The 27649-nt window shown below is 47.6% G+C and overlaps 1 protein-coding gene across 3 annotated transcripts in view; it reads left to right on the forward strand.

Annotated features, from left to right (window-relative positions):
- DPYSL2 (dihydropyrimidinase like 2) overlaps positions 1–27649 on the forward strand; it is a 116045-nt gene that overhangs the window by 38239 nt on the left and 50157 nt on the right. Inside the window, exons 1-3 of one of the 3 annotated variants that reach the window (XM_080675972.1) lie at positions 482–1217; positions 4623–4711; positions 6364–6548. In XM_080675972.1, the coding sequence (XP_080532098.1) occupies positions 1179–1217; positions 4623–4711; positions 6364–6548 (313 nt within the window). In that variant the 5' untranslated portion in view covers positions 482–1178. Of the gene's footprint in view, positions 1–481; positions 1218–2392; positions 2555–4622; positions 4712–6363; positions 6549–27649 lie in introns of those variants that run through there. The other 2 variants (XM_080675973.1, XM_080675971.1) reach the window with 2 other exon arrangements.

Here is a 27649-nt window from a genome sequence, read left to right on the forward strand (position 1 = left end):
GGGTTTGCATCCCCAGCGGCGGACTGCGGCCTCCTCCAGCTGCCCCCTTCCCTACCCCTGACTTTCCAGCTGCCAGGCCACGGGTGCCTGCAGCCCTGCGCTCGCCCTCGGCTAGGTTTCCAGCCTCGCCCCCGGCCCGTACCCCTCCTCGCCCCCGGGAGCCCTGCGGACGCCGCCCCGCCCCGTTCGCAGGCCCTGGTCCAGCCGCCCCTCTCCGGGGCTGGGCGGCGCCGCGGCGAGCCCTCTCCCTTCCCTCCGCTCGCTACCATTTCAATTCCCCCGTCGACTCCAGGGCGGAGGCAGAACGAGCCTTCGCGAAAGCCGAGGGCGGCGGGAGGAGAGCTCGGGCGCCCCTCCCGGGCGGCGCGGCGCCGGCCGGTGGTGCAGTCGCGCGCTCGCCGCCAGCGAAGCCATTGGCTCGGCGCAGTCACCCCACGCGGGGCTGCAGCGGCGGCCTCCGCGGATTGGCGCGCAGGCGGGCATCCACCGGGGCGCGCGCGGACGGGTGCGTGCCGCTCGGGCTACAAGGAAGACCACCGACTCCGGGCTGGGCTCCCCTGTTCGTAAGGATCACCCGCCATTTTCCCTGCGTTGCTGTTGCTGCTGCATTTGGGGCTCCCGCAGCCACTATCCCCAAGGCGCTGGCCCGAAAAAAGGGCGCGAAAGACGCGCCCCCCCGGCCGGCCGGCCGCCCGCCCCGCCGCCGCCCTCCGCCGCACACTGCAGCATTTCGCGCTCTCACGCCACTCCCCTCCCGCCTGGACATTTGCATATCCCACGATTGTGGCCAATCAGGGCTCGTCTCTCCCGAAGCGGATGGCTTTTGCCTGAGAGGAAAGGGAGTGGCTGGCGGCGCATGCGCCGCGGTGGCCGACTCGAACCGAGGCTTTTATTGCTGTAGTTTATTTCCACCCCCTTCCCTCCTGTTCTCTCCCTCTCTCTTTTTTTTTCCGCCCTAGCTGGGGCTGTGTTGGAGGAGAGGAAGAAAGAGAGACAGAGGATTGCATTTATCTCTTACGTTCCTGGAATTTGTTATCAGCAAGACTAGCTAAGCTGTTGCACCTTTTTCAATCCTGCAAAAAAAAAAAATATATCAACTCTCTTTTTTGGCTTTTTTTTTTTTTTTTTTTTTTGCTTTAAAGCTGCCCTCTTGAAATTATTTTTTTCCCAGGAGAGAGATGTCTTATCAGGGGAAGAAAAATATTCCACGCATCACGGTGAGTTTGGCACTTGGGAAATTGTGGTCGGCCAGCAACCTTTTGTGGCACAGAACATCTAAGGAATTTTTTTTAAGGAGGGGGAGGAAGAGGGACCTAACTCCCCCCCCCCGCCCCCTTTACTAAAGAAGGCGATCGTGGTGGTAGGAGACGCAATCATAGAATTATGAGCCACATGATTTGTAAGACATTAAAATAGCCTGAGTGCATTGAGGTCGTCCTGGGTAGCGCGCCAGATCCGCTGTATCCTTTTATTGTCAGAGCGAGATGCTGCAGTGCTGGCCTGTGGGGTGTAAGCAAATGGATGCCAGATTGCATATGCATGGTTGGAGCTCGGATATTGTTCTCCGGGCTGCGTGCTGCGAGGCTGGACTCTAGGAGCTGGACAGAGAAATGGGAAATGGATTCTCCTGTGTCTCCCGCCCCCGCCATAAAGAGCTTTCTGGAGCCTTCCTCCGGCTCCTGAGAAAAAGGAGCAGGTTTCCGCCCGGCGGCGGAATGACAGCAGAGGGATGCTGAAAGGGCAGGGTGTACCAGGATGATGTGGAAACGGGAAGGAAAAACCGGGACTCGGGGATGAACAGAGAAGGGTGGGGGCCAGGCGTGGGCTTTTTGTTGACCAGGGACCGGTTTTGGTGGCCCTCTTGGCTTTCTCGCCTTCTGGGTCGGGGCTGGGACCCTGGCAGGGCTCTGGGCTGGCTTTCTTCTGCCTCTCTGTCCCTTCTGCAGCCAGGAGGCGTCCGTGTTGGCGCATACAAAGCGGGCTGGGAGGGTGGGCGTTGGGGACTGCGCCGAGCCCGGCTCGGGGAGGTAATGGCGCTGCGCGACGCGCGGAGCAGATGGCACGGCCGGGCCTCGGGCAGACAATGATCCGGTTGGCCGGAGGTGTTGGCGCACTTATGGGGCCTCGGGTGTGCTTAGTTTGTAAATCGCGAGAAAAACATCTACGCGATGAACTGGCGATGCTTCAGCGATGAACACAGGTTCTTACTCCCACCGCGCCCATCCTCACCCCATCTTTTCCTGGAAAAAATTTCGCTAGTCTTAGTTCTCTATTTACATCCCCAATAAAATGCTAGGCAGGGAGGGTGGAACGCAAGGGATATTCATTGTTATATAATGATGTGCAATCGCAATTGGCCCACTGATTGCTGGGTAGAACCCGGGGCTGAGGCAGAGACAGAAAGGATCCTTGAAAAGTGTAGATGTGTTCAGGGCTGGATTTGAGGGCGCGCTTTTCGCTCTGGTTTCCTCCTTAGCCACGGGCACCCCGGCCTCCTGTGGATGCACAAGGACACACCCATCCGCAGGAGAGAGATGTGGAAGCAAATGCACAGGTGCGGGGGTGTGTGCTGGAGAGGATTTTATAGGAGGAGCAGGGCTGCTCAATGGCGAGGGTGGATAGTAGCTTTTCCTAAAAGGCCAAAGACCCAGGATCCCAAAGGGCCGGGCGCGGGGGATCCGATGTTGGATATTCTCTGGTGAGAGGAAGAAGTCTGGAGAGAGGGGGTGGAGAGCACATCTGCTGCAAGTCTCAAATAAATCGCTGTCTTCCTGAATGAAAAAGGCAGTTTCGTTTTGACAGTGTAGGGAGGGAAAAAATTAAAAAGCAAACAAGACTGATTTTTAAAAGAGCGCCCCCTTCTACCCTTAAAATCTGGCTGCATTATGGAGGACCTATATAGCATGGTCTCCCTCCTTCCTTCCATCATCACAAGCCAGCCTCTTATGTAAGAAGCCTTCTGGAAGGCACTAGAGTGAACAGGGCTGTGATGTTTCTTCGTGTGTGTGTGTGTGTGTGTGTGTGTGTGTGTGTGTGTTGGCTCCGGGATTCACAGGTATAGCTGGGACAGGTACCACAGCGAATGAGGGAGCAGGTGGTGTAGGGCAGGGCTTCTCTTTGCCTCCCAGGCAATATTTATCCTGTCAAAGTCGGATCCTGAGGGGGAGTTCTGTGCAGACAGAGGAAAGTGTACTCGATCAGGTGACCTTGGGCAAGTGACTTAACCTCTCTGTGCCTCAGTTTCTTTATGTGTCATGGGTTAAGAATCTCCATCCACCTCACTGGATTTCGTGAAGGTTCTTACGTTTACCTTCTACAAGTGCAGGAATTGTTGTTGTTTATTTCGTCCCATATGACATTCCAAAGTCTACAGCAGACTGAAGTGTACAAAATTTAATGATCTTACTGTTTTTCATTATGTTACTTTGTAAATCCATGTGTGCATTTTTGTGTAAAAGGATCTTCTTGGTCTCATAGTTTATGTGTTTTTTACTACACATTTGCTATAATATTTTCTTTGGCAGGTGCTAAATATAAATAGCACTTGCTGAGCATGTAGTTTCGTAACAAGTTAGAGTTAACCATTGTCAAGATGAATGCCATTCCTTTGAAATGTTTTGCATATTAAGAGGGCAATCTGTGGTTTAACTTGTAACATTTCAACCCAGTGTGGAACAGCACAGGTGTACATCCACTGATTTTAACATTGCATTCCGTCAAAGCCTTTGGAATAGAGAGGAGTCATAATGCAACATTTTCATTATATTCTTGGCCCTCATGTGCTGCTTGTCATAAGTATTTTTTACACTAATTATATCATAAGTGAATTGACAATTTATAGTGGTGTTAGATTTAGAACTTGCCCTCTCATCTACTTTATCATAAAACTTTTCCTTAACAGTTTAATAGTCAAAATGGTGTATAATTGAAGAGGTTTTTTTCTCTCTTCGCTACAATTGCCATGATTTACCTCAAAATGAAATGGAAATATAATGAACAGGCTGAACCTAGTGTGTTTGTGTTGAGTTTGCCATGACAACAGACTTTTGGTTAATTCTTCCCCACACAAAGCTTGCCAAGAATTGACTTCCCTACATGTGGGTGTATTTTTTCAAAATGAAGTTTAGCTTAAAACCATTAAAAATATTGTCTTCTGGAAAGAGGGTTTTTTTGTTTGTTTTTAAATCTATGATGATAAGCTTTGAGCTTTACCAGCAAGTTCCTACTCATCATGTGTCAGATAGGTTCCCACATACAGGTTCACCATTGTCACTGAACCTTTCCAAAATTGGCTCATTTTGAGCATTAAATAGATTTTTATTGATTTCAGAGAGGAAGGAAGAGGGAGAGAGATATTGAAACATCAGTGATGAGAGAGTCATTGATCGGTTGCCTCCTGCACGGCCCCCACTGGGGACCCAGCCCACATCCCGGGCATGTAACCTGACTGGGAATCACACTGTGACCTCCTAATGCATAGGTTGATGCTCCACCCTGAGCCATGCCGGCTGAGCTGAGCATCACTTTTGAATAGTGAAATGTGTCCTTAGCTCACTTATTTTAGTACCAGTGTTCCTCATGGGTCAGGTATACATGGTGACCTTAGTATGTCTTTGTTTCAGAGTGATCGTCTTCTGATCAAAGGAGGTAAAATCGTTAATGATGACCAGTCATTCTATGCAGACATATACATGGAAGATGGGTTGATCAAGTAAGTGTATCTCATCTAGAAGAATTCGTGTACCTTCCAGTATTCCCAAGCAATACCTACAATCCACACACATAATATCAAGCTTTAGTGACTTCAAAGAGTGACTTAGTGTCTATTTAGGCCCATTTTGATTGGTAGTAATTAGTGAATTTGAAAACTCAGATTTAGGGAATTCAAAGCCACAATTAAATGCATACCCATTTCCTAACACATTATGTAATTTGCTATTTTTAACCCAGGTGACACAATTTCTTCTTGTTGCCAGCTCAAATACTTGGTTTAGGATCTATTGCATATATTAAAGGTTTTCCTAGAACGTAGTTGTTTGCTTGTCTTGTCCAATGGAAGGACACAAGTATGAGTATACCCTTTTCTATCAAGATAGCACATCTGCTTTCTGAATCAAGAATTCAGTGGTTGGGCCAAAGGAAAACAAATTAAGTAACATAGACAAATTACTGCCTCATCCCAAGGGAATTTTAGGTTTCATTCTTTAAGTGCCAACAAACACCAATAAGACTGCCCTTGTGTTGCTTGTGTATTGTGTTACTAACAACAGAGCAGTTATTGCATTAGGGTATTTTTGGATTCTAAGGGTTAAGTGAGCTGAGTACATACCAGTATCCTTGTGCCCTTTCGACTGGGACAGCTCATAAGGCTCCAGAGAAATAGCACATCTGTTTAAAGACAAACATTGCTGCAAATGACATCTTTTGAATAAGCAGCATTCATCAAGTGCTGCAGCAAACCATTCCTGAGCAGTGGAAAACTGGAGTGGATGTATCTGGTGCCTGGAAACTCACACCCTGATTTATGACCTAAAATAGGTCCCACCATTTCCACATTTAATGTTTTCTCCATGTGTGTTTGCCTATGACAGTCTCTGCTCCAGGCTCTCACATACCATGACTTGCCTGTCCCATGTCCCCCAGTTAGAATCTAGCAGAAAGACACTGGCCTAGAAGTCAGAAAGCCTGGGGGCTATTTTTAGTCGTCACTAATTTGATTTTGAACTTTATCAACTTTTCCTTGATTACTTTTTCCTTTAAAAAAATACAAACTGGTAGAAAGATGAAGCAGAAATATTTTTTTAGACATTGGAAATGAATTCATATCCTTCAACATAATGAATTTTTCTGCCTTATTATCTGAGTAGCTAATGACATGCTTCCAAATTTTCAAATTGTTTTAATCATAGTGTTCACTTATTTATTTTTTTGCTTCTCCCCTATTTTCTCCATGTTGCAAAGGATTTGGTGAAAATACATGTTTGTAAAGTGCCAACAGGCCTGGAGGAAATTGCTATAGGATAATTAGCTCAACTGTGTTTATCGAGAAAGTGCAGTGGCATTTTATGTAAATTCCTTGGGGTCTTGTTATCATTTGATTTTAGGAGTTTTCTGGTAACTAAGTCTCTTTGATTAGGCCTCTGGTGCCTTATTTAACTTTTGTTTTCTAAGGAAGCGCTGTATTGCTTCTTAGTTGGTGGTAGAGAGTGGGGAGTGCACATATATTATGACTAATTACAGTAACTGGAAATGTCTAGTGAACACAGGGAAGGATAGGGTAGGGCTTAGTGAAAATGTCTGTCAGATTTCATTTGATTTAAGGACATTTCACTTACCACCATTGTCACCACCCTATTAATGTAGGCAAATAGGAGAAAACCTGATTGTGCCAGGAGGGGTCAAGACCATCGAGGCGCATTCCAGGATGGTGATTCCCGGAGGGATTGACGTCCATACCCGCTTCCAGATGCCTGACCAGGGAATGACTTCTGCTGATGATTTCTTTCAAGGCACCAAGGCAGCTCTGGCTGGTGGGACCACCATGATCAGTAAGACAGCTTACAATAATAATCTTCGCACTCGGGAGCCTTTACCACGGGAACATGAGTCTGTGTTGTTTGCCTTTTTTCTTTTAGAAGTTGCTGAACTGAGCAGTGGCTTGATCTGCCACTTAAGGGAAAGGGGGTGCGGGTGGCCAGGCAGTTATCTTGTTTTCTTACTCGCATTTTCTGTCCAACTCTAACTTCTCCAATGGAACTTGAGAATATGGATCTAGAGAATTGTGGTAGGATAAAAGGAGTGGCTTCTTGCTTTCTCTGCCTGAGAACTTTTCAGACAAAAGTTAAATTGCCAATGTGATTTGATTGTGGTTACTGTGAAAACACAGCATTCAGAGTAATCTCCAAAGCTACCAATTTTGAGCTTTTGCTCCTAAGTGTTTGATTCTGATTTTTAAAGAATTCTTGAGGGTGCATCTTCTCGAAATGAGGATGGGGTGCAGCACATGTTGAACCAGGAATCTCTTGTCCACTGATGAGAAAATCAGACGGGGCAGTTCTTCCCGGCCTGGATTTGACATGAATGGAATTGAACAGTCCTTCTTGGAGAAGGAACCACAGATAATATATTTCTTAAAAATTCTTTATTGTTGAGACCCACACATAACATTAATTGTCATGTAGATAAGAAAACTGTAGTCTATAGCCATACCACCCTGAACACACCCAGTCTCGTCTGATCTGGGAAGAAAACTGTGCCCACCAGTAGCCGGGTGCTCTTCATGTTTTGCTCTGAAGGATTTATGCTTTTCATTCAGCCAAATCTAATGTCTCTTTCTGGGGTCATAGCACACACATTAGGAGTTTACTTATGAATGGTCAGTTTTCAGCATGCCTACTGAGTGCCCTTTGACAAATACTTTGTTTTTGAGGAGATAGGCAAACTGCATAGTGGCCAGCAGACACATATTAAAAAAAAAAAGATTTTATCAAAGAGTGAAAGTCAACATACAATCTGTCTGAAAAGCTAACAGAAGACATAGCTATGTATACTTTAGGAAAACCTGTCTTAACTGGTTATTTTTCAGAATGATGGTCTCTTTACCTGTGACTTCAGGGTCTGTCTTGAAGCTTCCTCTTTTCTATCCTACCACCTAGAAGAACGTCGCCCTGCCTTGCCCTCCTAGTCTGAGCTCCCTTACATTTTAAATCACATACTCACCTCCTCGCATTCTCTCTGTCCTGGTCTTCCATGTGTCTGAAGGGTCAGAGACCACTCTCCTGTTTCAGCTTTCTCATCACTGCCCAGAAAGAACCTCCAAGCTTAGGACTTCATCTTTCTTTCTTTTAAAATACATTTTATTGATTTAAGAGAGGAAGGGAGAGGGAGAGAGAGATAGAAAATCAATGATGAGAGAGAATCACTGATCGGCTGCCTCCTGCACACCCCCTAATGGGGATCAAGCCCGCAACCCGGGCATATGCCCTTGACCAGAATCAAACCCAGGACCCTTCAATCCACAGGCTGACGCTCTATCCACTGAGCCAAACCAGCTAGGGCTCATATTTCTTTCTTGCTGCACACATCACCTAACCTAGCAGATACATTCTCAAGGGGGGCCCTCCCCCCACGCCTTGGGACTCTGGCCTCGTGGGAAAGCCTGCTGTTTTGTCAGCCGTGTCTGTCAGGATGCACTTGGCACCACCAGGCATTCCCATCCCTCCTCCTGCTGGGGAGCCACACTTGGAGCTTGGAAAAGCACAGACTGCTTGCTGTCAGCCTGCAAGGTCAGGTCAAGGTTATAATCTGCCTTTGGTGTGGATTCATATGGGGTCCCTGTAGGTCCCAGCATTTGACACCAAGCATTAATAAGCCACAACTAATATTTCCTGAGGGAGTGGCCAGTGATGTCGGCCCCTGGAGCAATTGCTGGGCCGGAGCCCTCCGTGGAGGAAGTGTCCCCAGCCAGGTCTCTCTCTAACACTCACGTGCTGTGTGACCTTGGCAAGTCACCTCAGTTCTTTGGGCTTCAGCTGCTCATTGGCACAGTGAAAGATGTGCGCTAGATGGCCCTGGGTGTTCTTTCCAGCTCCCACCTTGGAGCTCAGAGACAGTTTTCCTCTCATAACATGCATTTTGTTCAATAGATACAGAAAATTCCTTTTTTTTTTCTTTTGCGCTAACTGGTTTGGCTCAGTGGATAGAGCGTCGGCCTGCGGACTGAAAGGTCCCAGGTTCGATTCCGGTCAAGGGCATGTACCTTGGTTGCGTGCACATCCCCAGTAGGAGGTGTGCAGGAGGCAGCTGATGGATGTTTCTCTCTCATTGATGTTTCTAACTCTCTATCCCTCTCCCTTCCTCTCTGTAAAAATCAATAAAATATATTTTAAAAAAAGGAAATTTTGTTTTTCTCTCAGACATGCTTGAAAGACCCCATCAGTCTGTTTCTCCTCTGTCATTCCTGAATGTGCTTCTGCACTCCTCACACTGGGCCCATTCTTGGCCCCTCTCCTGCTTCTTGTCCCTTTTGTGCCTCCCCTTTCCCTCCACCTTCACCAGGTAGGCATATCCCTTCTTGCCAACACCCTGCCTTTTCTCTGCGGCCTTCTTTCTTTCTCAGTGGCCGTGGGCTTCCCTTCCTTCATTTCAGGTGGTTGCTTCTGTGCAGGACAAGGGACCTCCTCGTGAGTCTAGCACCTGGCCCAGGGACCCGGAATAGCCAGCAGGTGGCCCAAGGGCAGATGGGAATGAAGGAGCAGTGAGCAGTCAGACTGCCTGCCCTGCTCAGTGGGGCAGAATGTGATCGCATTTTAATGCAGGTGTGGGAGGCATGAAAGAGGAGGGGGACTTAGTGGAGCAAACTCCAAAGGATAAAAGTCATCAGAAGTGCCAAGGAAGTGGTCAGAGTTGTCCCACCCCAAACTCCACTGCTTTTACATCCAGAGAAAAATGTTAGCTACGCTGACACATAACCACCCGTGGTTACTGACCTCCATAGCATTTCCACTAGCCTGCCCTTCCTCCCTTCAGGAGATAAGCGGTGATAATGCCGATGAGGAAACCGGGATTTTTTCCTGCTGGCGGGCATACTTTCTGCGTTGCTTCAAGCGATTGAGTGGCCTGGGCATGTTTTTCAGAGAAGGAACCTTGCCTAGAACTAGCTTAAGGTGACTTCATTGGTATCCATGATCTGCTCCTTGGGTGAGATCGGAGCTTCTTTAATGACTACCCAGGCCAGAAAGAAATGCTTAGAGATTCAAGTGCAAACTTGCAGAAACAAGCCATTGAAGTAAGCAGATTGGTGCAACAAAGCCTGTCCCTCTTCCTCCCATCTTTCTGGCTTTCTCCAAGCCATGTCGCCTGACCCCTTCCATGTGTTTCCCAGGTCAGAGGATTTGGGGGTGTCATTTCTCTCTGACATGGCATGGCCCGCAGAGGAAAATGCAGCCGAATATTCCCAGTTCAAAAATGGAGGTGACACGTCAGCAGCAGAAAATAATATTATTGCCGCCAAACAGAGCCTTCTATTGAGACTTGCATAGTGAGACCTTTGTATGCGGCACTCAGCGCAGGGCAGAAGGAATGCCCTTTGCTCTTTGCATCCAGTGATGGGTGGGCAGAGGTCCAGATGTGCCCTGCAGGCAGCATGCAGACTGGGTGAAGGGTCCTGGAGGTGGCATGGGTGCTGCTTGGGGAAAACGCTGCTGGCTTTCCAACGGTGTGTTATGATCATCATCGTTAAGACCCCAGAGTCTCCTGGAAGCAGGTGGGGAAAGTTCTCTGCATTTTATTTTTATTTTTAAAATATATTTTATTGATATTTCACAGAGAGGAAGGGAGAGGGATAGAGAGTTAGAAACATCGATGAGAGAGAAACATCAATCAGCTGCCTCCTGCACACACCCTCTGGGGGATGTGCCCGCAACCAAGATACAAGCCCTTGACCAGAATTGAACCTGGGACCCTTTAGTCCGCAGGCCAACGCTCTATCCACTGAGCCAAACCAGTTCTCTGCATTTTAAAGAGGGGAAGACTGAGGCCAGAGGGCAGGGCGTAGCTTGCCAACACTCACCCTGTTGACAGGTATGGAGTACACACCACCACCAGCTGGATGACTTGACTTTAAGCTTCAATCGCCTCAACTGCAAAATGGGGAAAGTTGTTTCAAATACTGACTTGGTGGCGTCCCAGCAGCACCCGGCCGTAGAAGTGAGCACTCAGATGTGATATTAGTGTTATCCATCTCACTTTAGGTGCCAGCAGCCTCCCCTCCCACTTGCCCTCTACTTTCTCAGCAGAGCCAGAGAGGAGGGGTCGCAGCTGCAGGAGGGTCTGACGGAGCATCTGCTGGGAGCAGGGCTTCTCCGAGCAGGTCAGCAGACTGTTCCCAGTGTCACTTGGGTGCATCTTAAAACATTCAATTTCTGAGCCCCACCCAACCTATCAAAGCAGAGAGAGTCTGCAGGTGGAACCTCTGAACCTGCATGGGGACCCGGTGATTGCTGATGGAAAGCATGGATCTCGGGCGGTGGGGGGTCCATGCCAGCTCTGTGGATTCTAGATCTCAAAGGAGCGGGAGCCACAGCCCAGAGAGGAGAGCCTGGCTGCCATTTCTGCTAACCTGGGCACAGCACGCCCAAGGGGGCTTCCTCCCCTCCCCCCTGGTTGCCACCCAGCAGAGATGAGGATGGGACTGGAGCACAGAGAAGGCGAGGACAGAGAAGGCTGCCAGCTGGGAAGGCCCTCTTTCCTGAACTCCGGACTTGTCATTTACCTACAGGGTGTGGCTCCTGGGTGTGCCTCAGCACCTCCATGCAGCCATCGCCAAGCAGACTCACCATTTCTCCCACACTCCTGCCGCCCAGCCTCACAGAGGGCTGTCCCTGTTGTCATGCTGGTTTAAGCCCACAGTCACCCTGTGCTGAATCGAGTCAGTTTTGTCTGTTATCTCTGGCACCCATCCCTTTACTGCCCCTGACTCAGACCTCTGTCACCTCCTCGCCTTCTGAGGAGTCTCCCTGCCCCATCCTGGCTCCGCAGCTTGGGCTCGTCCCGCACATGCTGATGCAGGCTCCCTCCTCCTGCTCCCGGGTGCAGCCCAAGCGCAGGGCGCTCCGTGACGTGGCCCTGTCCTGCTGCTCAGCCTGGCTCACTTTGCCACCTCAGTCAGAATGCCCTTTCCCTTTCCTCTGCCCACGGGAATCTTTGTTACCCTTCTAGGCCCAGCCCAGGTGCCACTCCATCCCAAAGCCTCTGCGTAGTCCCGTTCCTGGAAATCTGCTGCTGCTTCTTGGCAGCTAGGCAAACATTGGGCTTTTATCCACGGCCCCTAAGCCATCATCCTGTGTACAGTTTGATCAAGGCTCTTCTGTCTCTTTCGTTTGAATATTCCCCCGCACCCAGCCCTGCCACTCCTGAGGCACTCCGTTACTGCCTGCTGTTGGATGGATGGTGGATGGGTGGATGGGTGGATGGATGGATGGATACACTAATAGGACTTGGTTTTCTTCTTCATCTGAGTGATGCCAGAAGCCTGAGAATCCTGGGATGGGAGGAGGGTTTATAGTCTGATGGTTGCCACCTCTTCACCAGTATCCTCGTTTCTGCTGTCCCCCCTCCCCCCGCCCGCTCTCCGTCCCTGCAGTGAGCCACTCTGTTGCAGCAGTTGGGGAAGAGGCAGGAGGGGAAAGCACAGGGCCGAGCACCAGCCTGGGCTGTGGATGGGGACTGCCCCCTCTGTCTGGATGGTCTGCGACGGCAGTGGGATAGCAGCTCTCATGCTGGTCGTTAGTGAGAGAGCTTGCATCTGCGGGACCAGGGTCCCATCTATCTGAGGAGTGGTCCTGAGCACCATGGCAGACTCCGTGGTCCTTCCCCAAACCCCTTGGGCTTGCCCCAGCTCCTGCAGAGCCTCGCCCGGGAGGCAGGCGGCCTGAGCTTGGGCGAGGTGGCTTCCCAGGCCCCGCTGGCTGGCTCTCCTGGGGAGACGTGGCTCAGTGTCACTGTGGCACATCCACTGCTTGTCATTTTTCTATCCATGTGGCATTTGGGTTTGCTCCCTACTTCTGACGAGTACACGTGTGTGAACACACACACACACATACACACACACTATAATATGAATGTATCTGTAATAGATACTTTGATGATTCCCTTTGCATCATTCATTTGACTCGGGTTAGAAAATGTTTACAAAATAGCCCGACCACATCAGACTAAAGTTTCCAAGTCCAGGACCAGAGTTGTCACCACAAAATGTGCCCGTGGCCTGGCGATTAGAAAGCCACGTTATCCGGTGGCTGTTGGAGTAGGCTGCCTGCCTGCGCCTCCTGAGTCCTCCCCAGGCCCCACGTGGGCGAGGTCACACACTTCGCCCAAGGACACCAGGGCCTTCTGCAAGCAGACACCGTGGGGCTGGGCCTCTCAGGTGTTTTGGTGCAAATCTCACCCGCGAGTGGCTGGAATGGAAGAGTCCGTCCACTCCCGGGATATTGGCTGATCGCCCAGCCCCGGTGGAGGAGAGTGAAAAGATGATGTGTCCTGGGAGGTGGCCAGCACGGCGTTCCTGGAGGCCAGCGCACACACTTTACCAGATGCTTTCCTCATGACGGAGGCCGCTGGGGGCTCCACCACCAGCCTCCAAGGCTGGTCCTTCCAGAGCAGGGACATTCCTGCTTGGGTTCCGAGGCCCTGTGTCCTGGACATCGTGCAGTTATCCCAGTGCCCCTGGATTCCTTGCCTGGCTCCAGGCCTGAGAGCTGGGAGCTTTGGAAATCACCCCACTCCACAAAGAGAGGGTGTCTTCTCTCAAGACGGCATCTGCACTCCCCTCCAGTTCTGATGCTGCCTGTGGGTGCTGCACCCAGGGGTCTGGAAGTCTCAGTACTCAGATGCTCCCAGAGACTATGACCCGACTCCATCTGATTCCTGTCAGCCCTGGTGCCCAGAATGACAGCGAGAGCCAGGAGGGTTGTGGGGGAGTGGAATTGTTAGGGCTCCACAAAGTCTTTGGGCGTGAGGGACAGGCTTTCCGAGGTCAGCATCCGATGGGCTCAGGGTCTTGGTCCTAGATACGAGCCTGCATGGCACACACATGTCCGAGGGTGCCCTTGGTCTGTGCCTGGCTGAGTGACCTGGGCAGAGACTTCTAGACTGTCATTTTTAGGGGTCCCCTGCATACGTGGAAGCTGTCCCTGCTGGCAGCTGAATGAGTCCTCGTGGCTCCTTCTGTTCTTGATAGCGTGTACACTGCTTCCTGGACACCTTTGACCATACGGACCCCTCTGGTGGCAGATAAGACTGATTAAAGCAGAGCTGCTCTGGCTGGCATGGTGGGCTGTGGGGGAGCCCGGATCCTTGCTTCCTTGCTCCCTGTCCTCCCCCTTGACAGCCCCTCTGGGGAATCCTAGGGCTGGGGGAGGATTCCCTCCCTGCCTGCCCCACTGCCCACCTCCCCCCAGAGCAGGGGCCCTGCACAGCTCCCACGCAGAGTGGTGGGGAAAGGGTGTTTAGTAAGAAGGAACATGCCCACAGTCGCTTAAGAGAGCTCCTAGCAGCCACACTGACTTGTCCGTGGTTTTGTTTAATGTACTTCCTTCTGTTCAAGACAGGAACCAGGACAGAGCACTCATCTCAGTTCCCCTGCCTAGGTGTGCATTGGTTTGCTTTGCTTTGCACGAGAGCATAATAAGTGAATATTCTTCCTTTAAAAAAGGTAACGGTACACAGTGTTTTAAAGGAAAAATGACTGTCTGGGTGGGGTGGCCAAGTCACTCGAGTTTTCCTCCCTACTGTGCGTAGCTCTGGCCCCAAATCACCCCACTCCATTTGAGGCCCTCTCCCCTTCGTTCCCTTTTCCCCTCTTTGAGACAATCTCCTTATTTCTTCTCTGAAAAATGATTATTTATTTCTTTGGGTTTTGAGGGCTCTGCTTCTGACTTGCTGCTGTTGTTAGGTGAAGCCATTTACCCAAATTCCTTGCTTTTAGTCCATCTTAACTGCCATGGTAATGACATAGGGGCATCACAGTGAGTAGAAATTAGAGTTCTTTCTGGTTAACCCAGTTGGGAGGCAGCTTTCTTTGAATGTGACTAAATGTTCCCCTAATGATAGAGAGGGTGCGGCGGGGGTGGGTCTCTGTGGCCGAGGCTGACTATCTGGGATTTTGCAATGAGCCAGGGCAGTAGTTACCAACGTCGAGTGCACACTGGAACCCACTGGGGGATTTTCATAAATAACAGAGACCAGAATTTGTGACTTCATTGTTCTGGGGTGGGTCTGGGCGTCGGAGTTGCGAGCTTCTAGGGGACAGCCAGGATTTAGGGCCAGGGGTCTAGGCGCTTCTAGGAGCGGGACTTCTGCTGAAATTGAGTGGACGTCTGCCAAGCTTTTCTACAAGCTAGTGGTGGCACACCTCTGTCCTCTGTCCCCTGCCGGGTCCTGTCCTCTTTGAAGGGCAGGGGATTACACTGTCTTCAGGTGGGGGGTGGACTCTGTAGCCAGTGCCCTCCAGAAGCTTATGAAGCGGGGTGGGTAGAGCTAATGTCACCGAAAGGGCCTCCTCCCTTAGTTGTTGTTTTTGGTGTCCTGAGGTTTTACTTGGCTAATTAGGACACTGGTTAGGACTTGGCGTTAGTGGGCTGAGGTGGTGAGCAGGAACAGGGCAGGTGGTGGGATGGAGGGAGGGGAGGCTAAGGCAGAGTGCAGCTGGAGTGGGCCTGCTGTCCCCAGCCCTGTGGGCCACCTGCTGAGCTGGTTTCCGTGAGAAAACCCTGCTGCTTTTAGGTTGCATCAATAGTGTTTATGACCTAATCTCCCTCTAATGATGGGTCAGAGCTGGAATCCTTCCTTGCGGGGAGTCTGTGAGGGAAAAATTAAAAGAGCCCAGTAATAACATAGAATCCTAGGCTCTGAAGGCAGCCATGGAGACTTCCTGTCCCAGCTTCTCTCCCAGCTGTTGAAAGCGGCTGGGCATGCTTCAGAGGTGCGATGGCAAGGAACACCACCGGTCGGGTGGGAGCACGCCAAGAATCAGGTCTATGCTTAATTTCTCTTTCTAGTACTTTTTGTTCGAGTGTGACCATCTGATATATTTCTAGGTAGCTAGTTCCACGTTATAAAATGGAGACAATAGGTTACAATTTCTTCGGATTTTGTTGAGTGAGATTGTTTGTACCAAACCATTTATTTATTTTGTTAATCCTCACCCTTTCCCATTGATTTTTAGAGAGAGTGGAAGGAAGGGGGGAAGAGAGAGAGAGAAACATTAATGTGAGAGAAACATATCGATTGGTTGCCTCCCACATGTTCCCTGACCCAGGCTAGGGATGGAACCTGCAACCCAGGTATGTGCCTTTGACTGGGAATTGAACCCTCAACCCTTCCATCTGAGGGCCGACACTCTAACCACTGAGCTACAGGCCAAGGCTGTACCAAACTATTTAAAAATGATTATTCTGATACTTTTGGTACTTGTGTGAATCTATCTATCTATCTATCTATCTATCTATCTATCTATCATCTATCTATCTATCTATCAACATCTATCTTTCAATTATCATCTAATCTATCATGTTACTAATTTATCATGCATCTTATCTATCTAGCTATCTAATCTACTGCTGTATATCCAAACCTGTATCATCTACCTAATCTAATACCCATCATCTAATCTGTCTACCTAATATCTGTCTGTCTGTCTATCACTCATTCATTTCTCCTGACCCAAAGAGACAGTCCAGACAGCTTTCTCCCTTTACTGGTGAGATTAGGAAGGGCGCTCAAGGCTTGCTTCATTTCCAACCCATGCCATGGAGTTTGTGTTTTGAACACAGCAGCAAAAACAGCTCTGTTTAAGAAGCTTCATACATATGAACTACTTTTCACTTATTTTCCCCTCCAAATAATCGCTGGAGAATTTGGGGCCTAAATTTCTTGACAACACACCCGGTCCCACAGATGCAAAGAAGTGTCACCAGGAAACAGCTCATCAAGTTAATAACTCGTTCTAGATTTGAATTTTCAGCCAAAAAAAGGAATTCAAATGAGACCAACGTTACAGTTGGTTGTTACTGTGCTGTTGAAGGCCTGGTCCCCTCTGTTTCTCCTAGTGGATTCATTGTGGTCTCATCAAAGAGGCCTGCATTCCTGGCTGAGCCCGCACTGACATTTCCCTGTGCACAGCCTGCAGCTCGCTGAGCTTCCCGTGCGCGGCTGGGGGTCAGTCCTCTGGCAGCACTGGTGACAAATTCTTCCCCAGAGGGTATTTCAGCTAAGGAAGCATTTAGTCATGCAGGGCCCAACGCTCAGAAGCATGGCGGCAGTCCTGACAGAAGGCAGGCTGTCCTCTGCTCAGGCGTGGGGAGTGACTCCTCTTTCGTGGCATGGCATCCAATGGAGCGGCTGTGTGGGGCCCCTCAGAGATGTAAGTCCTGGTCCCTGGCCCACACTGCCAGTTCTGGCAGAGACAGACAGCTGTTCACATCTCCTGCTTCTTTCATTCAGCTAGCCGATCTTATTATTGTTACTTATTTAGTCTGTGCTTTGGTTCATTAGCTACACAAATCATGGGGGATAAAAGGCAGGCAGAGCACATCCATAGGTAAGGCAAGAAGGTAGTCGAGTTAGAAAACTATGCTCTACGGGTCGACTCAGGGGCCACTCTGAGCCTGAGGGAGGGGCTGGACTTAGTAGTTTGGAGCAATGCAATTTTTGTTTCAGAGCTTTAAATGAAACCCGAGTGCCACAGCTCAGGCCCAGTATTGGTGGTGTGTTTTCCAAGTGTCATTTTACACCACTGTAAGCAGGGCTGGCATTTAAGGGACTGTCCAAATGGACGCACGTTTGAGGGTGAAGATGGGTACTACTCATTTTTATCTCAGGACAGCAATGCAAGCCAGCACTGTCCCAGGTAAACCCAGGTATACACCATTCTTCACCTCGGGGGCTTGCGTTGAATTCTCTTGTCCTCTGATGAGCTCGGAAAGGGACTGATCCGTGGCTGCTCTTGGAACTCCTCCACTGACCTGCAAGGAATCATAGCCAGGAGCTGCCTGGCTCCATCCTCTGAAGGAGATGGTAGGAGAAAGGTCTTTTGGAAGGAGCAGGTGGTTGATAACCATTTATTGGGGATTTGGGAGCCACACAAGCCCTCTCTACACACTGTGTCTAATTCTCATGCCAACCCTGAAGATAGGTGGGCTTCTCCTCATGCCATATACATGAGGAAATGGGAAGCCTAGAGAAGCCAGGCGACTCATCTAAAGCCACAAAGATTGCAGGAGTTAGGCCTGGAATTCTGACCCAATCTCTGGGCCAGTGGCACCCACAGATCACAGGATAAAGAAGCGCTCCCTCCTTTGTTTTAAATTGATTTTAAAGAGAGGAAGGGAGAGGGAGAGAGAGAGATAGAAACATCACTGATGGGAGAGAATCATCGATCAGCTGCCTCCTGCATGCCAGGGGATCGCGCCCACAATCTGGGCATGTGCCCTGACCAGGAATCAAGCTGTGACCTCCAGGTTCACGGATCGATGCTCAACCACTGAGCCACCCCAGCTAGGCCCTGGTTGCTTTCTAACAATTAAGAAGTGCGCTCCTGGGTACTGCTGTGTGCCCTGCACCCTGCTGGGTGCTTCACAGACATCCCGATGCAGCCTTACCGGGAGTTTGCCAGCAGGTGGTGGGCTTAGTGAGATCCAGCCCTCAGAAACGGAAAGCTTTGGTGTTCAAGCTTTATCCTACCCTTTTGGTCCAACTTTTATTTAAAAGTATTTTTTTCTGGAATATCAAGTGAGAAAGTGATCAGAGAGTGAACGTCTTTCCCGAAGCGGGGGCCTGTGCCTAGGGGGGAAGAGGCTCACCAAGAGGGTGCTGTGTTGAGTATCTCTGTTCTCCCACCGGAAGCACTGCATTAGTGACCTAATTTCCCCTGCCTCCCTGGGGGCATTTGGAGAGCAATCAAGAGGAGTAACTGATGTCATGCATTCATCAACTGAACTTAATCTCTCTTCCGGGAGGCCCAGGAGCCTTCCACGCAGGGCCAGATTGTGCTGCGCTCCGTCACGCAGGCAGCCTCGGAGGCCCTGCCTGGGTCTCGTCCTTCATCGAGCTCCACCGGCTCCGCTCCCCGTAGGAAACACCTCAGGCAGATGGCATTTTTTTTTGAGGAGGTACAGGGACAGGGAGGAAAATCAAACAGTTTCTCAAAGTTGGGTTTGCTATTCTGTACATTGTTTTTTCCTTTATGGAGATAATCCAAGGGGAAGTATGAGGTATAACGAAAAGAATTTGAGGCCTAAACTTCTTGACGACACATCTTCATGGAGCTGGGAGTCGGGACCTTAATTCTGGTCTGGATTCTGCTGCTCATTCCCTCCGGCACGTTGCCCCGGTCTCTGTCTTGCTTTTGTCAATTGTCGGAAGGGCTTGGGTCAACCTTTCTTGCCTAAAAAGGTTGCTATAAGGATTCAGGGAGATGGTGGGTAGGGCAGGTTACCTACATGGTGGTGAGGGGTTAGAGTTTTCAGCCCAGTTTTGCTCCTGACCATCAAAACTTAAATAAATAAATAAATAAATATACGTGTGTGTGTGTGTGTGTGTGTGTGTGTGTGTATGTATGTATATATATATATATATATATATATATATATATATATATATATATATATATAAAATTGATTTCAGAGAGGAAGGGAGAGGGGAAGAGAGATAGAAACATCAATGATGAGAGAGAATCACCCATCAAATCACCCATCAATCGGCCACCTCCTGCACTCCCCCTCTGGGGATCAAGCCCCATGTGCCCCGGCCAGGATCAAACCGAGACCTTCTGGTTCATAGGTCTACACTCAACCACTGAGCCACGCTGGCTGGCCTGTCAAAACTTTTTATCATGATACCCAGACACTGGACATTTGAAGGGCTGAATGTGTTTTGTGTTATTGAGCTCACCAATCCTCTCAGTTCATCACACACTTTTTTTTTTTTTTTTACCCTTCTTTCATCAAGAAGCAATTAAAATGGTCAACGTAGCTCTGAAATGGTATTTTTTTTTTTTTTTGACTTTACGGTTAGAGGTGGCCTCTAGTGACCGATAGGTTTTCCATCCAGGATTATACCAGAAAATGTGTTTCCCTCTTCATGTCTTGGCTTGGCCCTTGCTTGTCCTCATTCTCTTTGTTCTTACAGCCTATTCTTGTGGCTTGTTTAAGGGATTTCATCAAACAAAGATGCTGAGTAACAGAGCCTTATTATTTTAGGTTTGCTTCATTCATTCATGCATCATTTATTTGTTTTGTGTTGGGTTACACAAACTATATTAACCAAAATTTATTTTAAAATGATATATAACTTATATAGCATAAAATTCACCCTTTTAAATTCAGTGGTTTTTAGTATTGTCATAGAATTGTGCAACCAACCATTACTTTTATCTAATTTCAGAACATTCTTACTGCCCCCAAAAGAAACTCCATACCAATTAACAACTTCCCATTCCCCAGCCCCTGCCAAACACCAGTCTACTCTCAGCCTCCATGGATTTGCCTGTTCTGGACATTTCATATAAATGGAATCATATGACATGTGCCTTTCGTGTCTGCCTTCTTTTGTTCAGCACCATGTTTTCAAGGCTCATGCCCATTGTAGCCTGTATCAGCACTTCATTTTTTTTTTTTTTTTACTAATATATATATATATATATATATTTATTGATTTCAGAGAGAAAGGGAGAGGGAAAGAGAGAGAGAAACATCAGTGATGAGAGAAAATCATTGATTGGTTGCCTTCTGCATGTCCCACATTGGGGATTGAGCCCATAACCCGGACATGTGCCCTGACTGGGAATCAGACCATGACCTCCTGGTTCATAGGTCAGTGCTCAACTACTGAGCCATGCCGGCCGGGCCGCACTTCATTTTTATGGCTGAATAATGTTGTATGGATGTACTAATGTCCATTCAGCCCTGGCTGGTGTGGCTCAATTAGATGGAGCATCATCCCATACACCAAAAGGTTGTAGGTTGATTCGCAGTCAGGGCACATACCGAGTTGCTGGTTCAATCCCCAATCAGGCTGTACAGGAGGCAACTGATCGATGTTTCTCTCTCCCTCTTCCTCTCTCTAAAATAAATAAAAACATATCTTTGGGTGAAGTTTAAAAAAAAGAATTAAATTACTAAAAAAATAACAATAATGTTCATTCATGGACAAGTGTATACATGTGCCTGTTTCATTTCTCTTGGAGTGAATTTCTGGGTTAGAGGGTAATACTTCTTTACTTTTTGAGGAACTGCCAGACTGTTTCCACAGTGGCTGCACCGTTTTAAGTTCCCACAAGCAGCGTTTGAAGGCTCCAATCTCTCCACGTCCTCGCCAGCACTTGTTATCATCTGTCGTTTGATCACAGCCATCCCGGGGGAGTCAGGATATCATTATGGTTTTGGCTTTAGGCTCTACTTTAAGGCCAGTTCAGTTTTACACTCACTCTTAGCCACACTTATCTTGATCTATGATGTGAGAACTTGGTTTTGAGTATGTTTTCCTAATCCTGCATGGAGACATCTGATGTGAAAAGTAGAAGGATGTTCCTGATGGTGAGAGAAGAATTGAAATCAGGGATGTCCCAGAGGAGGGGACTCAGCCCTCCCCCACTGCCACCCCCTGGAGCCTTCTCTCTGGGTTCCCCGGCCCTGGCTAGTTGGAACGCTGACTCTGTCCCCCGAGACTGGCTGCTCCCCTCTCACCACGTGGCCCCATTTTGCCGTCTTTTATGACCAGCCTTTGCTCTGCTCTCTGGCAGGGAGGGCAGGTAGATGGCCTGGGCCAGGGAGGAAAGTAGGCAGAGGCCTGCAGCCTCTTTGATCCGGTGCCCCTCTTCTGCCCCAGCCCACTGCCCACAGCCTGTCAGGCGCGGCGCGGCGCGGCCTGTGTGGGGACCTCCCAGGCCAGTCTTCCTGCCTCCGGTGGCCTTGCCCCCGCTTCATGGCCCAGAGTAAGAAGACTGCATTTATAGCTCTCTCCTAGGGCCTCCCTATAAAATAGATAGGGCTGGAAATACCCCCACTTCCCATGGGGAAACCGCAGAACGGAAAGGCTAAATGGCTTGCCCGAGGCCATCCAGCTAATAATGAGGCCAAATGAGGCAGGAAACCCTGGTCATCTAGCCCCCTGGCCGGTATGTGTCCTGCTGGACACGCTGCTGGGCCTCTGTCACCGAGGACACCAGGTGGGAGCGTGTTTCCGTCTATGCACTTTGAGGTGACTCCATCCTGCTTTCTGGATGTTCCTGATGTAACAGATTCAGTGGTGGCACCTGCTAGGCCTGAGAACTGAGAGTGTGCTGACGGCTGAGCGCATTGATGGGGCCGATGGAAGTGACAGCTGATGGAGGAGATAGGGTGTGGGCACTTCCTGCATCACACCTATTGTTCTGTTTATTTCTTTATTTTTTAATTTAATATACTTTTATTGATTTCAGTGAGGAAGGGAGAGAGACATAGAAACATTAACGATGAGAGAGTATCATCGATTGGCTGCCTCCCGCATGCCCCCTACTGGGAATCGAGCCTGCAACCTTCCAGTCCACAGTCCAATGCTCTATCCACTGAGCCAAACCAGCTAGGGCCTATTGCTCTGTTAAAACCAAGCTAATCAGCACTGTGGTTTCCACTGCTAAGAAAAGCCTTTTCATTCATCCCTTCATTTGTCCACTCAGCTGACGTTTGCTAGGCCACGTGTGAGGTACTGGTCTAGCATTAGAACTGCAGACCTGGTCCCAGTCCTCAAGGGACTTGCAGGCTATTGGGGAGTCCTACAAATGAATGCTTACACTAAAATGTGATAATGCCTACACTAAAGTTCAGGGGCAACAGAGAAGAAGAAATCTTTAAAATCTGCCAGAGAGAGTCAGTGAAGGCTTCGCCGACGGGTCCTGTGTGAGCCCAGGCTTGCGGGGTGGGCAGAATTTGCCTTGGAGTCGGCAGGAGCGGGTATCCAGCCGAAAGGGAGGTGGTGTGTGGATGGCGGCGGCGAATTTGGGAAACGAGAGTCTGGTATGCTTTGGAATTTACCAGTGAATCAGTATTTCTGGGTATTAGAGAGAGCTTTAGTGTGAAAGGCTGAGGCATGAGTGGTGTTCCCTGTGGTTGAAGGCCAGCCCCTTACCTGCTTTTCTCAGCTCCTCGCTAGTCTCCAGTCCTTTTCTTTACCATCACACCCCGCGGCTCCCTCACAGACAGTGCGAGGTCTCCTGGCTCCTGGGCCTGGCGGCAAGCGGCGTAGGTGGCAGAGGAGTCTCCTTTGCTGGAGACTCAGTCCTGGAGGGCAGCAGCAGGGCACCCACAGGGACCTTCAGGAGTGTGAGGTGGAGGCAGGGGGTCCCAGGGGGTGCCATGGGGGGAAGGGGTCTTGGACTCTGGATTTGGCCACAGGGTGTTTGAATTCCACCTTCATTGTCTTCCAGCAGGCAGTATTTTTCATTTCTGTGAGCAATAGTTCCTTCCTCCCTCCTTCTTTCCTTCCTCCTTCTCTCTATTTTAAAAAATTGTGGTAACATGTACATAACAAAGTTTACCATTTTAACCATTTAAAGTGTACAGCTCAATGGCGTTAAGTGCCTTCACAGCCATCCCCGCCATCCATCTCCAGAACATCTCCATCTCCCTAAACGGAAACTCTGTGCATTGAACAGTGCCCCACCCCCCAGCCCTAGACAACCACCATCTGACTCCCTGTTTTGTGAATTTGACTACTCTAGGCACCTCATATAAATAGAATCATACAGTATTTGTCTTTTTGTGACTGATTTATTTCACTTAGTAAAATGTCTTCAAGGTCCATACATGATGCAGCATATGGCAGAATCTTCTTCCTTTTTAAGGGTGAATGCTATTTCATTGAATGTAGATGCCACTTTTTTATTTTAATACTCACCCAAGGATATATTCTTACTTATTTTTTTTAGAGAGAGAGAGAGAGCGAGCAACATCGATGTGAGAGAGAAACATCGATCGGTTGTCTCCTTTGAACCCACAACCTGGGGGTATGCCCTAACTGGGAATCAAACCCATGACTCTTCTTGCACGGGACAACACTCCAACCAACTGAGCCACACCAACTAGGGCAATGCCACTTTTAAAAATAATATATATGTTTTTATTGATTTTCAGAGAGAGAGAGAAAGGGAATGGGATAAAGAGATAGAAACTTTGATGAGAGAGAAATATCATTGATTGGCTGCCTCCTGCATGCCCCCACTGGGGATCGAGACTGCAATCCAGGCGTGTGCCCTGACCGGGACTTGAACTGGTGACCTCTTGGTTCATGGATCGATGCTTAACCACTGAACAACACCAGCTGGGCAATGCCACATTTTAAAATCTACTCATCTGACGATGGACACTTGGGTTGTTTCTGCCTTTTGGCTAGAAAATAACACTGCTATGAATAAGTATTTGTTCCAGTCCTTGCTTTTAATTCTTTTGTGTGTATACCCAGAAGTGGAATTGCTGAATCATAATTCTGAGCCATAGTTTTCTGATTTGTAATACAGTGTTTCAAGGTTACCATGTGTCTTGAATTTGGTAGTGGACACAGTACTAAGCATGTGCCTGGCACTTAATAAATGTGAAGTTCCTTCCTTCCTGAAAGATCCCTTCTACCCTCTCCTAAAAAATTTTACCCGTTAAAACAAAAGCACTTTAAACTATTTTGATGAAAAATACATCCTCAGGGGTAATAGTTCCTTCTAAGTGAAGGGAACAAAACATCATTTAAGCCTTTTGATGACTTACAGTTGTTATTTTTGTTTTTTTAATCCTCACCTGAGGATATGTATTTTATTGATTTCGATTTTTTTTTAGAGAGAGGAGTGGGGGAGAGAGAAACATTGATGAGAGAGAAACATACATAGGTTGTCTCCTGTACACGCCCTGACCGGGGATCAAACCCACAACCTTTTTGGTGTATGGGACAATGCACCAACCAACTCTGCCACCTGGCTGAGGCACTGTGCTATGGCACTGTGCTTATCTGCAAAGTGTAGGGCATTTAACATCCCCCGCCCCCCACCAATGGTCTCTAGCTATTGGGAATATTTGTCTCATTTCATCATTTTCCTGCCTCCTCCCTTCCTGTCCCCCCTCACTTCTTAGCGCTGTTAGTAGACCTGCCTGTGTTTGTCACCCTGCCCCATTTACCTTCGCATTCCAAGTTTTCCCTCTGTTTGGAGACCAGGTGGCCGAGATCCTCACAATTGTGTGAAAGTAGGAGGATACTGGCCCTGAGTGAGAATGAAGAACCACATTTCCTTGAGAGCAACTTGTTTTAACTGAATGGAGGTCTTCTATAGCAGTTTTGTGGAGTTTAAGTGAGGAGTCAGGTGGCCAGATTTGGATAGTTAGTGTCATTGCATCCCAGGAAGGTCAAAGCCAGAGGAGTACTCTGCCAGATCTGAAGGGCAAGTGGCCAGCTCCTATCTGGGTAGTCTTGGAAGGCTCCCTGGAGGAAGGGGAGATGGGCCTAGTTGCAGGAAGAGGAGGTGAAGGAATGAGTGAGGGTGCCTGCTCTCCTCGTGGCAGTCAGGAAGCACAGAGCTAGGAAATCAGCTGCAGGCTGCCCTGGCTCCGAGGCCACCGTGCTTTGAGCACTCCTTCACTGCAGGGCTAAGGAGAAGTCTGACATCTGACCATCTCCACCCCAACCCCCTCCCCGTCACGTCTTGTGTTTACCATAGGAAATATTAGCATTGTCTTCATTGGGTCTATTTTAGTATCCAATATCTTAGATCTTTCTCAAGGGCATTTTGTGGAAAATGTGGTGAAATTGCCTTGAACTTCCATTTTGCACCAGGTCCTTGGGCCATGGATGGCCTTGGACAGGAGCAGTAGCCCTGGCCCAACAAACACTACAACGTCTCCCGCTCTAGTGAGTTAGGGATCAGAATGCCAATTATTATCTCTATTATTCTATTATTCCATTGTTCTGAAGTCCTAGCCAATGTAATAATATAGTAAAAATATTGGAAAGGAAAAACAAAATGATTAGATGGTTAACCCTTAAATATTCAAAGGAATTGACTGAAGAAAATATGAAGAAAGTTTATTAAGATGACCAATATAACAGTATGTTTTCAGAATTAATAGCTTTCCTACATGCCAGAAATTACCAACTGGAAAATATAATATAAAAATCCCATTTACAATAGCAACACAAAATATAAAATAACTGGGAATTACAAGAATATGTTCTTATATATGGGATCCAAGAGAAGACATTAATAAATTAAGAGATAAGTTAAAATGAATAGAAAGACCCAATACTGTTAAGAAGCAAATTCTGTAGAGATTAATCTATAAATTCAGTGTGATTCCAACCAAAACCTCAAAAGGTACTCTTTTGTTGTTGTTGTTTTTTTTTTTTTTTGACATTTGACTGAAGTTCAGGTGGAATAGTCAGCAGATGATAAGAGCCAAGAAAAATTTTAAAAAAGAACTTAATGAAGATGGGCAGGAGACTGCTATTGGCTGGATACCTAAAATATAAAAATATAATAATTAAAATGAATTGGCATTAGCTGCAGAAGAGATATCTACATCAATAGGGTAACATAGAAAACCCATTAAGTGGAAACAACATTTCAAACTCTAGATGGAATGATAACATAGTCACAGTATTATGCTGGAATAGTTAACCATTAGAAAAAATGAAAGTAAACTTCTTACCTGACATCATATACCAGAATTTCATATGGGTTAGTGTTAAATTTAAACAACAAAGTTGAAAGAGAACCAGGAGAAAATATAGACAATGAGTCATATAGTTTAGCTATTTCCTCAAAGGTAGCAATCAGGAAAGATGGAGACATTTGACTACACAGACATTAGAAACATAGGAATAAATTAATTGGAAGAAACACAAGAAGTAGGAAATTAGCTTTACAATCTATTATGAAGAACTGATGCATGGAAAATATGAAATCAGCTCGGCTGGCGTGGCTCAGTGGTTGAGCATCAACCTGTGAACCAGGAGGTCAGGGTTCAATTTCCGATCAGGGCACATGCCCTGGTTGCTGGCTCGATCCACAGTGTGGGGCATGCAGGAGGCAGCTGATCAATGATTCTCTCATCATTCATGTTTCTCTCTCTCTCCCTCTCCCTTCCTCCGAAATAAATAAAAGTATATTAAAAAATATGAAATCATAACATTTTAATTTTTTTAAAAAATATATTTTATTGATTTTTTACAGAGAGGAAGGAAGAGGGATAGAGAGTTAGAAACATCGATGAGAGAGAAACATCCATCAGCTGACTCTTGCACACCTCCTACTGGGGATGTGCCCGCAACCAAGTTACGTGCCCTTGACCGGAATCGAACCTGGGACCTTTCAGTCCGCAGACTGACGCTCTATCCACTGAGCCAAACCGGTTTTGGCTGAAATCATAACATTTTAAAAGTATGAACGCTTTTATCAAAAGTAAAGGGTATGAAGAAATAATTCTATTAAACTTAGGAAAAAATATTTAATGAGTAGTAAAACAAATACAAATTAAAATAACAGTGATCTAAGTTTTTGTCTACTAAATTTTTAAATAATAAAAGGAATGATACTACCAGGTGTTGGCTAGGTTGTAGTGAAATAGATGCTCATAAACTGCTGGTAGCTAATTACACTGGTGTGGCCTTTCAGGAGGGTAGTAAAATAATATCTAATAAGAGCTTTAAAAGTTTCTAAGCAAAAAATATTCATACCCCTTGATGCAGAATAATCAATGTGCAAACATTTAGTTCTAAGGATGTTCATCATGACATTATTTATGATGAGAAAAAAATGAGGAACAACTTATATGACCAAAATAGGCGATTGGTTAAGTAAATTTTGGCCATCTCTAGGACAAATTAGTGTATAGTCATTTAAAACCACAGTGGAAAATATTAATATGAACATATTTCCAATATATGATGGAAGAAAGCAGGCCAGGATCACTATGTCCAGTTTGATAATATACTTTTAAAAAGCATTAGAGAAGTATAATTTACATACTATAAAATTACGTTACTACTTTTTTTTTTTTTTTAATATATTTTATTGATTTTTTACAGAGAGGAAAGGAGAGGGATAGAGAGTTAGAAACATCGATGAGAGAGAAACATC

The sequence above is a fragment of the Plecotus auritus genome (assembly GCF_963455305.1).
Source record: "Plecotus auritus genome assembly, chromosome: 6".
Taxonomy (NCBI): Eukaryota; Metazoa; Chordata; class Mammalia; order Chiroptera; family Vespertilionidae; genus Plecotus; species Plecotus auritus.